We start from the raw sequence: 14,432 nt of genomic DNA on the forward strand, positions 1-14,432 counted from the left end.
AAATACAAAACACATATGAAATAAAGCATTTGCACATGCAAAATGAACAGATGATGAGTGTTGGGCTGGGCTTACTCCAGCTGAGACAGATCCTCCACCTCATCCACTTCCACTGCTTTTTTGCTGCCAGGCTTGATCACCTGAAAGATGAGCACAGATGAACCCTGGCCCTGATCACACACCCTGCTACTAAAAAACACTAAGTTAAATCACTGAATGAAGAAATGCCCTTACCCTGAGCCACATAAGGACTGTGTTATGTTGTTGCAGATGGCTTGCTCTGTGCAAAGACTTTCCACAGGTGGTAACTGAAACACTTCATTCACTGAAGCAGCATGATAGCTGATATGTTGCAATCTCAAAGCAGCGTGTTCCTGCAAGCTGCATAATCTATTGTATTTGCCCCGTCCAGGAAATAAATAAACCAGTAGCAGGTCCTTTGTGCTCTTTTGTTTTGTGTGCGTGCGTCTAGAAATGATGAAGCATGACTGATTTGCTAACACCAAGACCAGCAAAAACAAAACACTTTGCATGGTTGACACATGGAAGTGCTACAAACAAGCTGTGTATGGACATGTATGGATATTTCCTGTTTTAATGAGACATACCATCAAAGTCAATGTTGCATTACGGAATGGGAGGAGAGTTTAGACTTCTGAGGTGAAAGACACAGAGAAAATGAGGAAAATTAGTTTTTGTCTGAAGGAAACTGGAAAACACAAACGTGCAGATCCGGCAGAAACAATCTGCTTTGAGTGTCCTGCATATCAGCTTTCACATTGCTCCAGTAATGGAAGTGTTTTAGTTACCAGCTGTTGGAAAAGCATCTGCACACCACCTCAGGCTGGAAGACAATGAACTAAAATAAAGGGTGCTAGAATCCACATACCAGCCTTTCAAGTTCATTTCTTTTTAAAAAACTTAATGTGTTTGTAAGGAGAGATTGCTCAGGACATGCTTCTCCAACATCATCTGTCATAAAAAGGGTGGTTGTGAATTAAAATGAATAGCTGTTAACAGACTGAAACCTAAACAGTTTAACAAACTAAATTAAACAGAACGTAAAATAAACCCTATTCAAACACAAAAAAACACCACAAGGAGAATCAAAAGGTGGGGATGTAGAGATGATCTTTCAACCACAGACTGATGTCTTTTGGACATTGGCCAAAACTGTGAATGAAGCAGAACATCCACTACTATTGTACGCCCTGCCAAATGTCCTTACCTTTAAAGACCCACTCCAATGAAAATTTTATTGTTTGAGTTTTCAACATGTTCTTGTGGCATTTTTCTGATGATGGAGGACATACACTATATTGCTAAAAGGATTTGCTCAGAACCAGGTGTCCTATTCACTTGGCCAGGCCACATGTGTATAAAATCAAGCACTCAGTAATACAGACTATTTTAACAAACATTTGTGAAAGAATGGGTTGCTCTCAGGAGCTCAGTAAATTCCGGAACTGTCATAGGATGCCACCTGTACAAAAAATCTAGTAATACAAGTACAGTTCGCAGACAGCGTCATGGAATAGGTTTCTATGGCCGAGCAGCTGCATCCAAGTCACACATCACCAAGAGCAATGAAAGAGTTGGATTCAGTGGTGTAAAGCATGGCGCTACTGGTCTCTAGAGCAGTGGAGACGCATTTCTGGAGTGTTAAATCACACTTTTCTATGTGACGAGGTTGCCAAGAGAACGGTACATTTTAGACTGCACTATGCAGAGTGTGAAATTTGGTTGAGGAGGAATTATGGTGTGGGGTTGTTTTTTCAGAACATGGGCTTGGCCTCTTAGTTCCAGTGAAAGAAACTCTGAATGCTTTAAGATACCAACACAGTTTGGGTAATTCCATGCTCCCAACTTTGTGGGAACAGTTTGGAGCGGGCCCCTTCCTCTTCCGACATGACTACAGCAGTGCACAAAGCAAGGTCCATAAAGACATGGATGACAGAGTCAGGTGTGGATGAACTTGACTGGCCTGCACAGTCGTGAACTGAACCTGATAGAATACCTTTGGGATGAAATAGAGCAAAGACTGAGAGCCAGACCTTCTCAACCAACATCAGTGTGTGACCTCACTTTTGGAGTAATGGTCACTAATTCCTATAAACATACTCCTTATCCTTGTGAACAGCCTTCCCAAAAGAGTTGAAGTTGAAATGGCTGCAAGAGGTGGACCTCATATTACTCATATTAAGCTTGATGGGTTAGGAATGGGATGGCACTTCAGTTCATCTGTGAGTTAAAGCATGTGAGTGAAAACTTTTGGTAAGACAATGTAGCTTTCGATTAACTTCAATGTATTTCATCAGCTGCCCTGCGACAGTTTGGCGACCTGTCCAGGATGCCCCCTGCCTTCGCCCACAAGTGGCCGGGATAGGCTCCGCTACGGTGGCCCAGAAGGGTCACAACACAACACATTAACTTTACACACAACACATTAACTTTACACACAACACATTAACTTTACACACAACACATTAACTCACAACACAACACATTAACTCACAATAACTCACAACACAATAACTCACAACACAACACAATAACTCACAACACAACACATTAACTCACAACACAACACATTAACTCACAACACATTAACTCACAACACAACACAATAACTCACAACACAACACATTAACTCACAACACAACACAATAACTCACAACACATTAACTCACAACACAACACAATAACTCACAACACAACACATTAACTCACAACACAACACAATAACTCACAACACAACACATTAACTCACAACACATTAACTCACAACACAACACATTAACTCACAACGGAAGTAAAGCTGCAATGGAAGTGCTTTTATTCTGAAAGTTCCACTGGGCTGAGTGGCTAACTGCCTAACAGAAAGTAACGTCACAGTGAGCTGTGGAGGGAGCATGTTTCTTCTACAAGAGAAGCTAGCAGCAGCATTGCCAGATTGGGCGGTTTTGGGTGTAAATTTGCGATCAAAAATGCATAATTTGGGCGGTTTTAAGGTCGGTTCAGCGGGTTTTTTCCCACTCATGAATATATAATACCAGCCTACGTTAGGCCGTGTGGCTTTTGGAGTTCTACTGAAGCTCCGTGAACGGCAGAGCTTAATGGACCGGGTTTTGTCATCTAACCTGTTGTTGGGGGAGTGCGACGCCCCTCCTCTTAGAAATTGTGTTCATTAAAGCCTGACAGTGCGATCTCTCCACATTTGTTGTGTCAAGTGTTGGAGATCGCGTGCGTGTGTGAGAGGAAGAGGAAGAGGGAGCGGAAGAAAGGAGAGGAGCGCGTGCAGGGACTGGGAGGGTGTGTGTGTGGGTGGGGGGTGTTGGGGACCGAGTGAGTGTGAGAGGAGGGGGCTGAAGAACGGAGAGGAGCGGAGCACGTGCAGCGACAGAGAGGAGTGTGAGTGCAGCGCGGAGGAGTGCGCGTTAACATTGTGTAGCTTCTTTTGTAGAAGAAACATGCTCCCTCCACATCTCACTGTGACGTTACTTTCTGTTAGGCAGTTAGCCACTCAGCCCAGTGGAAATTTCAGAATAAAAGCACTTCCATTGCAGCTTTACCTCCGTTGTGAGTTAATGTGTTGTGTTGTGAGTTAATGTGTTGTGTTGTGAGTTAATGTGTTGTGTTGTGAGTTAATGTGCTGTGTGTAAAGTTAATGTGTTGTGTTGTGAGTTATTGTGTTGTGTTGTGAGTTAATGTGTTGTGTTGTGAGTTAATGTGTTGTGTTGTGAGTTAATGTGTTGTGTTGTGAGTTATTGTGTTGTGTTGTGAGTTATTGTGTTGTGTTGTGAGTTATTGTGAGTTAATGTGTTGTGTTGTGAGTTAATGTGTTGTGTGTAAAGTTAATGTGTTGTGTGTAAAGTTAATGTGTTGTGTGTAAAGTTAATGTGTTGTTTGTAAAGTTAATGTGTTGTGTTGTGACCCTTCTGGGCCACCGTACTCCGCCTGCCCCGTGACCCCAAAGGGACAAAAATGGTTTAGAAGATGAATGAATGAATGAGTGATTTATCAGCTTTATTCCTCTGTAGTTTCCACATAAGAAACTACAGAGAACAAGGGCGACCGCAGCGATTGTAACAATTACTGTGGGATCTTTCTCCTCAGTATTGTGGGAAAAGCCTTTGCCAGGGTAGTCCACAACTGCAGACACTTGCGTATATCTCGAGTCACAGTGTGGGTTCCGGGCCAAGTGATCAACCATCTACATGGTGTTGTCCCTCAGGCAGCTTCAAGAAAAGTACCGTGAACAGCGACGTCCCCTGTACCTCGCATTCATCGACCTGACCAAGGCCTTTGACTTAGTCAGTCGGTCGGGCCTGTTCGCCCTCCTCCACAAGACTTGATGCCCTCCTAAGCTACTAAAGATGGTAGAATCTTTCAATGACAACATGTCTGGCACTGTTCAGTATGATAGAGCGTCATCAGCCCCCTTCCCAATCAAGAGCAGTGCTAAACAAGGTTGTGTACTGGCCTAGACACTTTTTGGCATATTCTTCTCCTTGCTCCTGTGCTACTCATTCAGTGAGTCAGAAGATGGGATCTTTCTTCCCACACGGAGCAACAGCAACCTGTGCAAAGACAAAGGTGCACAACGTTCTCATCCGGGAGCTGCTCTTTGCTGCTTACACTGAATGGTCAACCATGGACCACACTTGCAGCAAATGCGGCCGGAGCTACAGCTCCCGCATTGGCTTATTCAGCCACAGTCAGCGCTGCTGCCCAACAACAAACTAAAATTCAGGTGCAGACTCCATTGTTTCTAGAAACAGAAGGATGCCATAATTTCCACATCTCTTCACATCTTCCCTCTTCTTAAAAATGGGATCAGAACTCATCTCCATTCCTCAGACATCCTTTCTCTCTCTAGGATCTTGTTAAGGATCTTAATCTGCTCTACTTCTGCAGAAACTCTTCCGCACCCACTGTGGAACAATACTCACTACAGATTCCATAATGCAGCGCTTCAGCTGCCCCTCATGATACTGAAGAGAAAAGTAGATCCTGAAAACAGACCCCTTATAAACCGATTGGAGGCAGAATAAATGAACGACCCTGGGAGTATTTCAGGCAGGCAACTTGAGCAGTGCGTTCACCTGGTAACTCCTCCCCGTCGGCGGTTCAATCTAATTAACCTACCTGTTTTAGCATCCTACTTAAGTTCCAGGTGTGCGGTCCAATCCCTCTTCTTCCATTTCCGCAAGATTTGCGTTCATCACCCCACCCTCCTCCCCAGCTTCCACCTGTGAGCTCCGTTAGAGGTAATTTAATACCCAAAGTTTTGTATTGAGATCTTTGTTTTATGTATCTGATAGGAGCCTTATACCAAATTAAAAGAAATATGGAAATAAATCTTCTTTACTGCATGAGTTGTCTGACTGAAATGTTTCTGAGAAGGTAAACCCGTGCGTCTCATTTGTGGAGCGAGTGTGGCTGTAAATATAAAAGAATATAATCTACATAGAATATAATCTATATAATCTAGAATTTTGAGTTACTTCATTACCTGTCTGCCGTCAATGTGAAAACTGCCCCTGTGTAGATTCAGATGGAACTGGTTGAGCTGCAGTGTTTTGGTACAGTGAAGGCATAGTACGAAACTGCAGGGCTGCACAGTTTATTCTCTCCATTCCTGCAGAAATGCCCCGGCTCCATCTACATGCGGCTCAAACCTTGTACATGTTTGGTCGCACATTTCTGTGTGAGAAACTCTTCTCAGTGATGAAGACTAACAAAACAGCAGACGTATGGAGCTCCAAATTGTATATAGTTAAAAAAATAAATATGACCTTGTGCAATCACACAATCAACCAACAAATCTCTCATAAATATATAAAAAGATCATGAAATTGGGAAAAAGCTGCACACAGATTTGAAATTAGCCATTATATTATTACATTTATTTCGTTTTGCTTTAAAAACCTGTTCATAACTTTAAAACAGCATTTTACCATATTCATTTTTAATCATATTGAATATTATTATAAATCTATGGCTTTTTGCACAAACTCGGATTTCAAAATCAATATTTTCCAAAGTAGCTTTGTTTTTATTTCACATTGCTATTTTTCAGAATTATTTATTTATTTCATTATCAGCTTTTTCAGCAGAATGTGTCTGTCTGTCAGTCAGGGAAAGTGGGTGGGATCTAAACGCAGTGCAGGGGACATCTGCATGGCTTTACTGACATTAGCTGATCAAATAAAGACTAACAGTCATTTGGCAGACGCTATTTTGAGTCGTTGGAGGGCATTTTTGAAATGCTCAGCATGATTATTGCTGTATAAGAAAGAAACATCGATGACTCAGCTTTTGCTAGTTTGGGAGCAATTGAGCACCGGGTTCGTGTGGACCACAAAACAGAGGAGCTTTCTTTAAGCGCCAGCCATCCACGTCTTGAAGTTCCCGTTGAAACACTCAGGACTCTCGTTCTCTGTGCAGGCTTGCCAGATAGTGTCCCAGTTTTCCATCCCAAAAGTTATCTGAAAACACACGTCCACCCCTACGCACCCTCTCCTTTTAAATATGAAACAACGAGATCATAATCAAGAATACACAGCTGTTTCCCCCCCCCTACCGGACTAATTAAGCACCCATGTCCGTTCATTTTTCAAAATAAAAGATAGCTCAAACTCATAATAAAAGGAGTATAGTATTGAATATTTCTTCAGCAGGTTGGCCTGGTTGTTGGGGGGGCCAAAATTTTGGAGCCTGCGGTTCATTTTATTGAAGGATTTCTTCTGAAAAGTACAGCAGCCTTTTTGGAAAATGCACGGGTTTAATCCGGAAATCCTCAAGCAATTCTCTCAGAGTTTTTTATTTGTTGCTCTGTAGCTAACACAGCTCCGCTGTCTGTGCTCACAGATTCAGTCTGACATCACATCAAAGTTTCACTTAAACGCGATCACTATGCCGGCTTCCGGGAGGCGAGCTGGCAGCCAGACAGAGACTCGCTGCAGACAGGGGAGCCAGCCTGCTCTGGCCTCCTGATCCTTATGATATTTTTTTACTTTCATCGAGACAACGATTATAAATCAGGTCTCCTGGTTTTACAACAACAGGTTATATGACAGAGTCCAGGGCCATTAAGCGTCTCTGCCTGGTTGCTTCACGGAGCTCCAGTACATTGAAGAGGAACTCCAACAGCCACCTAGCCTAACTGCTCCTATATTTTCATGAGAAAAAAACCCACAGAACGACCCTAAAACCGCCCAAATTATGCCTACCCGCCCCAAGCCATGTTTACCCATAAATTTAGAACCAAAACCGCCCAATCTGGCAACACTGTCATGTGTTGAGGTGCAAACTCCCACCTAGTGTTGAGGGGTGTGCATTGCGCCTTCACGTCGCTGATGTGACTTTAATCTATGTAGTTAGGGTGCTGCTGCTTATGTCTGAGTAAAGGAGTAGCCAATCACAAAAGTGTGTCCACCTTACATTTAACAACTGGAATGTTGCATAAACAATGCAGTGACACAGCATCACCGATACGTCATGTAACATACATCACCCTTACAAATACACATCATGATACACATGATAATGGTACGTTCCATTTTCATGAGGTTGCTGCAAAAGTCTCAGATGCAGCCCCTCCTCTCTACAAACATCCATGAACCCTGACAACCCAAAAACATGCAGCACCCATACAGAGGTTGACCTGTCCAGGTACATGTGACTAAGGCTTAACCTGCTGCACATCCTTTCATCTCTCTCACCTCGACAGATCCACCTGTTCCTCCTTTTTGTCCAACATGTCACACAAGTCCTCATGCACCCTTTGTGTGGCGTTTTCCACCTCCACCTTAGCCTTCTGCTTCATCTCCCTGTTCTCCTGTCTGCTTTCTTTGGTCCTCAGTTGTTGAGCTTTGCAACTTCACTAGTGATGAACTCGGGGAACAGAAGGTGGCAGAGGCAAAACAACTTTAGGTTCTTGTATGGGATGCTGTTTGTAAAGTTACACAGTCAAATATTAACAACAACATTTTGGGTTATTTAGCCTGTTTTAGGAGAAAAAAACAGATTTCATTTTTTAAATGCAAATTTTCCCATTTACTTCATGTATTCATAAATGTTATATTTACTAACTACATATTTGGGTAGCAAGCTAAATATTTAACTTAGAGTAAATTTTTTACATAATAATTAATAAATAATATTTTTTTACATACTAAAACTGTTTTGTTTGTAAACTAAATGTTTAATTAAAAAAAAAAAGTGTAGCGGTGCTCCAAGAAGAAGCCTATTTACAACAAAATAGCCATTAAAACAGCTCATCCAATGTTTCCGGCCAGCAGGTTGGACAAGTCTTAAATCAGTAAAGCACAAGTACATGCAGAGATTGAGTAAAATCCAGCTTTTATTTTGGTAGTCCATTTCCGCTTATTGGCAAGTTCATTTGCTTATTAGCTAAATATTTAGTTTGGAGCTAAATGTTTAGCATTTAACCAAATATTTGGTTAAATGCCTAAATATTGAATTTAGACTTAAATGTTTATTTAACAAATAAATGCTTAGTTACAAAGCTTAAATGTTTAGTTTGGAAGATAAATATTTAGGTCAGATTTAAACATTTAATTTGCAAACTAAAAGTTTCATTCCACAAAAATGAATATTTAGTTTAGAAGCAAAATTTTTAATTTTTATACTAAATGAAAGGCAAACGTCAATTAAAAATTTTGCTATGCAAAATATTTAGTTAGTAAATGTAACATTTACTAACTAAATATTATTTAACATTAAATTGAAAAGGTGAAAATATACATTTGGAAAATTAATTTTTTTTCACCTAAAACAGGCTTAATAACCAAAAATCTTGCTTTTAATATTTGACTGTGTAATTTTACAAATGACAACCCACATTGTTGGCATATTTATTAAAAAAGAAAAGTTAAGCATTTTTCCTAAGCAATAGCTTATGACAACTCCAAACATTCATAACACCATGATTAATCTGGTGACATTAGTACATCAGTGACCTTTAAACCTATGTCTCAATGCAGTGAAATAAAAACACTAAATGAACAAGTTCAACTTGGATGTAAAAATAAAATTTCTCAGCACTTTGGCTTTTAACACACATCTGAACTTCTTAATTTAAGCATTAAGTCATATCAAGTCATGCGGTATTTCATCCAATCATATAGTGTGTCACATGATCAGCGCTCACAAGTTCTTTGCACGGTTCACAGACTTTAGGGAGATAGAAAAAATCTTCACCGTTATTTACCCCCTGTGGCTCTCAGCATGCCAGAAGAAAAGAAAGTGCTTAAATATTTTCACTCTACAGAATGATACAACCTTGATATTTTGTGCGGGCCACTTGTGTCCCCCATTCAATTTTGCCTGTTTTTTACCCGCAGACAGCACACATTCTATCCGAGACAGAAGTTGTGACTAAGGCTATACGTTTTCATAAATTCATAAGTGAATAGTATATTAGAAAGCTACGTTTTTTAAATAAATCCCAACAGTCCTCAATGAAGAATCTGACTTTGAATGAACCATGGGTTACTAGAATATTCCCTCAGATCAGGAAGGACGTTTTAGGAAGGGCATTGCAAATTTTGCTCAAACAGTAGTACCTGTGTGCTGACCAGCTGACTCTCCAGCATCTCCTGGGTAGGGTCTTCAGATTCCCAGGGTCCCCTGCCACTGTGGGCTGATGGGGTTATCATCTGCCCGTCATCATCATAGAGAATTGCTTTGTTTAGCTTCTCCACAGTCTGGTGGGGCAGAAGAGCGTCTGATCGCAGCCAGTCCTGTTCCGCACAGAGGAAAACAGCTGAACTAGTTAGGAGTAAAAACACTTTACTGGGAATTATTTAGGATTTTGAATGATTGCGTTACTTAAAAGTGCTGTTCAGACCTGTGGGTCTCCACTCATCCAGCACTTCCCACTCCAGTGAACTTCTGCTTGAGTAATAGGATGAAGACCACAGTCGCCCATCAGCTGGGCCACTTCCCTGTCTGCCTCTTCTTCATACAGAGACGGACCCCCTGGTACAGCTTCACTGTCCCTTCCATGAAGAGCCTTGGAGGAAAACCTGGGTATTGCAGCTCCTCTCTCTCTGACTATGTCTGGCTCCTTGAGTCGTGTTGGTTGACTGCTGATTGTTTTACCTGCCATTTTGGTTAGGTTTACCTGTGAGGGTTTTAGCTTCCCCTTTGCAGCTTGCAGCACATTGATTGTACTGGGATGCTCCACTTCATCTCTCTTTTTTCTGTCCTCAAGGTTAGTTGAAATTTCGGATGAGCCATGGGAGTCAGAGATCCTCCCCAGTACATCTCTGTCCGAAGTTGGTATTTTTCCTGAAGGTTTTTTCAATGACTTCAAAATAAGAAGATCAGGTTTGACAGGAAGTACAAGTTTGGCACCAGGCTTTGGGGGTTTTGGCTCTGAGGTTAAGGGTTCTCCAGATAATTGGGATGCTGGTAAAGGTCCAAGAGCTGCCTGAGTTGTTTTCATTTTCTTTAGTTTGTCGAGCTTGTTAACTCTTGGGAGGACAATAGCGTATTTAGCTTCTGTCTCTTTATCAGTAGCTGCTGCTCCCTCCTCTTCTTCCCTTTGGTGAAGGTTGTGTTCTTCGTGACTCAATTTGTCTTCAGATGATCTCTTGTTTTTCTTGCTGACCAGACTGGTTTTACTTGCGATCTTCATTGCCGTCTTGTGTTTGAAAATATTACCCTTGGATATTTTAGTGGCCTGTTTCTGTTTGGTGGCTCGAAAAGAAAGCCAGCGAGAAATGCCAATAGCTTTGGTTAGAGCAGAGAGTTTTTTCCTCAGGTTGAATTCTCGTGGTATCTTCTTCTGAATCCAACCGGATACCCTGCGAATCGCTGTTATGCTTTCTCTGCGTGAAATTAACTGTTCCTTTGATTGGCTGGAGACAGCTTCAGAATCTTCATGTTCTGATGGTTCTTTATCAATGTTTGTTAGCAACTTGCCTGCTTGTTCGCCTGAAGATGCCATCTTGAACTTGCTGAATAAGCTGTGAGGTTTCCCTTTGAGAGCATCTCCAGAATCCTGCTCCTTTACAGCTTCCGTGTGCTTGCTTTTGCCTTGAAGAGAGAGGACAGCATTCTGGTCTTTGATGACTCTGTTCTGCGTTCCTGCAGCTTCTACTTCCTCCTCGTTTTCATCGTTGTCATTGTGTAGATCTTTTGGTGGTTGGACCTTCTCTGCAACAGGTTTGACACCCTTGACCTGCATCTTTTTTTGTATTTTCTCCTCTTTGGCTTTCTCTTTGGCTTCTTTTTTAAGCTTTTGCTTCTCCAGCTTTGCCCTCTGTTCCTCAGCCTTTTTAGCCTGTTTATCTGCCTTTAATTTTTTTAACTTATTTTGTTTTCCACGAGTCCTGGGAGCAGAAACCTCATTAGTGTCCTCCTCAGTGGTCTCGTGCTCTTCATCTCCATCACTGACCATTTTGGATGCTTCAGCTTCTTGTCTTTCGTCTTCTTCTTCTTCACTTCCTTCTGTTCTACCGGGTTGAAGCTCAGGTAGTCCCCTTTTGGATTTAGGCTTTTTTGTTTCTGATTTCTTGGGTTCTGTTTGTTCTGTCTCACTTTGAACATTGGATGCTGGAGCCTCCTCAAGGCTAGACTCGCTCATCTGTGTCTCATCTGACTCTCTGTCACTACCTTGCTCCTCCTCCTGATTACTAGTTTCCCCTTCTGTTGCCTCCGCTGAGCTTACAGGATCATTTTCCAGTTGGTCCTCCTCACTTTCTGTCCCTCCACTTTTGTTTTTCGTCCTTTGTTTGTGATCAGGGGTTTTTGCTGAGCATTTGCTCCTCTTCTTCATCATGCTCTGTGTGTTCTGACTTTGCTCTTTGCTCTGAGGCTGTGATCTCCGGTTCTTCCCCTTTACTGTTGGCTTTTGTTTTTCTTGCAGTTCCAAATCTTTCTTTTTGCTCTCATCCACCTTACTTGTGTTTTTTATCTTACTGGTCTTTCTCTCATCACTCCTTTTGTTTTTGGCCACTGATGAATGACCACTTTTATTTTGTTGCTCGTCAGGGATTTGGGAAGATGCTTTGGAGCCGCTTCTTTCACATTTTTCTGCTGATTTTCTTTTCAGTTCTGCCTTCTGCTTTGTGCCATTTCCTTTTCCTTTAGACTTTAATGGCGGCATGACAGACAGTTATTGAGAGTTTAAATGACCTAAGTGAGCAGAAAACATATAAAATATTTGTATTTTTATTTTGCTGATTTGGAGCTTCCCGGCCACTTGTGGGTAAAGGCAGGGAACACCCTGGACAGGTCGCCAGTCTGTCGCAGCTGATTTTGAGCTTCATTCAAAAATGAAGGGATGTCAACTTTTAAATTAACAACGCATGCTTTTATGGCAAAGTTAAAAAAAATTAGAGACAGCGAGGTGACATCTTCAGTAAAGCCTCATGAATACAAACCTAAATACACTTAAAAAAGCAGCTTTGAAAGGCATCACAGAATTTGATTGTAAATTCTTTCTGTACTTCTCTAAAAACACAGTTCCTCTCCTGCTGTAACTAACCAAACTTTATCTGCAGGTTAGATCGAAACTGTAGTGAAAGGTTATCTCCAGAACTGTGTGATCAAGCACCTCCGTCCTGGGGGCAAATTAGTGAGAGTTCATTTCAATGTAATGTAGCTTACCAAGCTTCTCAGGTGAAACGCAGACAAGGTTGGGGGGCTGCAAAGTGCTTCAGCTTGTCTTCAAGGGCTCATGTCACTGACTCAAAAGTGAACCTCAGCTCATGAGAACTGAAAAATACCAACCCTCCAATATCCCACCCACCAACATCATGGACATGCAAACCCCACATGACAAAAGCTTCTGTGAGCACACAATAACAGTAAAGGTGAGCTGGAGAGGCAAACACAAAGTAGTTGATGAATTATTCAGATCTATGTTGCTGATCCTGGAACCCCCTGCCTTTCATATGGTCGGCTCTTGAACGCTTTAGGAAAGGTGAGAAGAGTCATTAACACAAACTGCTGATGTAAAAGACAGGAAGGAAAAACCCAAGAAAAGCAGAGTTTATTCCACAAGTGCACCTTAAAAGACCCCACTGGCATCTCCAATCAATCTACAAAGGGATGTAGGCAAAGACATCCGGATCTGCACGTCTGTTTGTAGATAATTACTCAAAATAATTAGGGATTGCGAGGATGGTCTGTGTGAAGATTTATCGAAAGAAATCCCTCTTCTTATTTCATGACAGAAAGCACTTCATGGTCAGTGACAGTGTTACTCACAAGGTGGTGCTCTTGTCCCAGTATTTTGCAGTAGGTGAAATTTTGAAAGTTTCTATGATCAGACTGCACATAAATATAAAAAACAAAAATTGTATACATGTGTGTGTGTGTCTGATGTCAAATTATTTTTATAAAAGACACAAATGTTTCAATCTTAAGTATGTTTGCTTTTATAGTTCTTATGGTTATAAGAATGGGCCTATTCCTCCAAACTGTTACCGTCCTGAAAACCAGATGAAGACATTTAGTTTCAACAAATATTTGTCCTCTTTAGAATAGTCACATCCTGAATTTTGGCACCCTCCACCAGTTGTTGTGTATGTCTGTATCCGGTTTTGTTGTCTGAGGTAAACTGATGAAACCACTGGAGCAAAAATACAAGATCAACCATGAAAACTGAATTTCAGCTTAAACTTGACTCCGCGGAGAAGGTTTGAAAGGAGCAACATTGTTCATTGCTGCTGCTGGGGAGTTTCCACATACACAGCTTGTAGGAAATACCACAGGATGTCCTTTTCCTCATTCCTACGGAAACAATAAGTCTCTGAATGCCTGAGGTGTTTTTTATATGTGTTCCGCTGGAAAACTTTGGAGGTGTAAAACCTTCTGTGGTCCACAGCTTGGACCACAGAAGGTTCAAACTGTGGGTCCAAAAAAAATCTAAAACAGCTTTTTTATTTTATTCATTTCAACCATGTAATGGACACGTTTTAAAAAGTTGAAGGGTTGGTACTTCTATTTTTATTTATCAATCCATGTGTCTGAAGTAAACTCATGGTATCTAGAGTTATTGTCTTCTCTTCTTTATTTGTTTTGCTGCTCATCCAAGTAGATTCATTTGCCAACTTGGATGAGTGACAAAACATTTCAAGAAAAGAAGACAAAAAGTCCAGATTGATCATTGATCAATGAGAATCTTAATCGACTTATTCATTCAAGCATCCATCTATTTATTTATACATTGTGTTCTCCATAAGATCTTTACTCTCCGAGACCGTGCCATAATTCCTTTAGCAATACAATATACAGGATTTTTGGGGGAGCTGGACAGAGGAAAATATTCACAAATAAAAGCACTGATGCATTTGATGTGAGAAGCAAACAAAAAATAATTTAACAACAACAACAGAGACACTGGAGTACAACATGCAAGGAAAGCACACACTCTGTATTGTAGGGCAGCA

The 14,432-nt window shown here is 41.2% G+C and overlaps 2 protein-coding genes across 2 annotated transcripts in view; both read right to left on the reverse strand.

Annotated features, from left to right (window-relative positions):
• Positions 1–157, reverse strand: part of myo15b (myosin XVB) — an 88,589-nt gene extending 88,432 nt beyond the window's left edge. The window contains exon 1 of the mRNA XM_078938116.1: positions 76–157. The gene's annotated coding sequence lies outside the window, so the exon portion shown is untranslated. The remainder of the gene's footprint in view (positions 1–75) is intronic.
• On the reverse strand, positions 72–12,292 carry LOC144988046 (uncharacterized). Its single transcript, XM_078938117.1, has 3 exons — positions 9,878–12,292; positions 9,594–9,770; positions 72–140 (listed from the first exon to the last, which is right to left on the reverse strand). Exons 1-3 carry the CDS (start codon positions 12,140–12,142, stop codon positions 72–74), a joined length of 2,511 nt encoding a protein of 836 aa, XP_078794243.1. The 5' UTR covers positions 12,143–12,292.
• Between the last annotated feature and the right edge of the window lie 2,140 nt (positions 12,293–14,432).

The sequence above is a fragment of the Oryzias latipes genome, chromosome 19 (assembly GCF_053564925.1).
Source record: "Oryzias latipes strain Hd-rR chromosome 19, Olatipes_Hd-rR_3.1".
NCBI classification, from domain to species: Eukaryota; Metazoa; Chordata; class Actinopteri; order Beloniformes; family Adrianichthyidae; genus Oryzias; species Oryzias latipes.

Coding starts and splice junctions, on each gene's coding strand:
- LOC144988046 (XM_078938117.1), bottom strand. CDS start 12,142: ATGCCGCCATTAAAGTCTAAAGGAAAAGGAAATGGCACAAAGCAGAAG. Junction 9,771..9,877: donor GGATGAGTGGAGACCCACAG/GTCTGAACAGCA, acceptor TGTGCGGAACAG/GACTGGCTGCGATCAGACGC. Junction 141..9,593: donor GTCAGCTGGTCAGCACACAG/GTACTACTGTTT, acceptor CTCATCTTTCAG/GTGATCAAGCCTGGCAGCAA.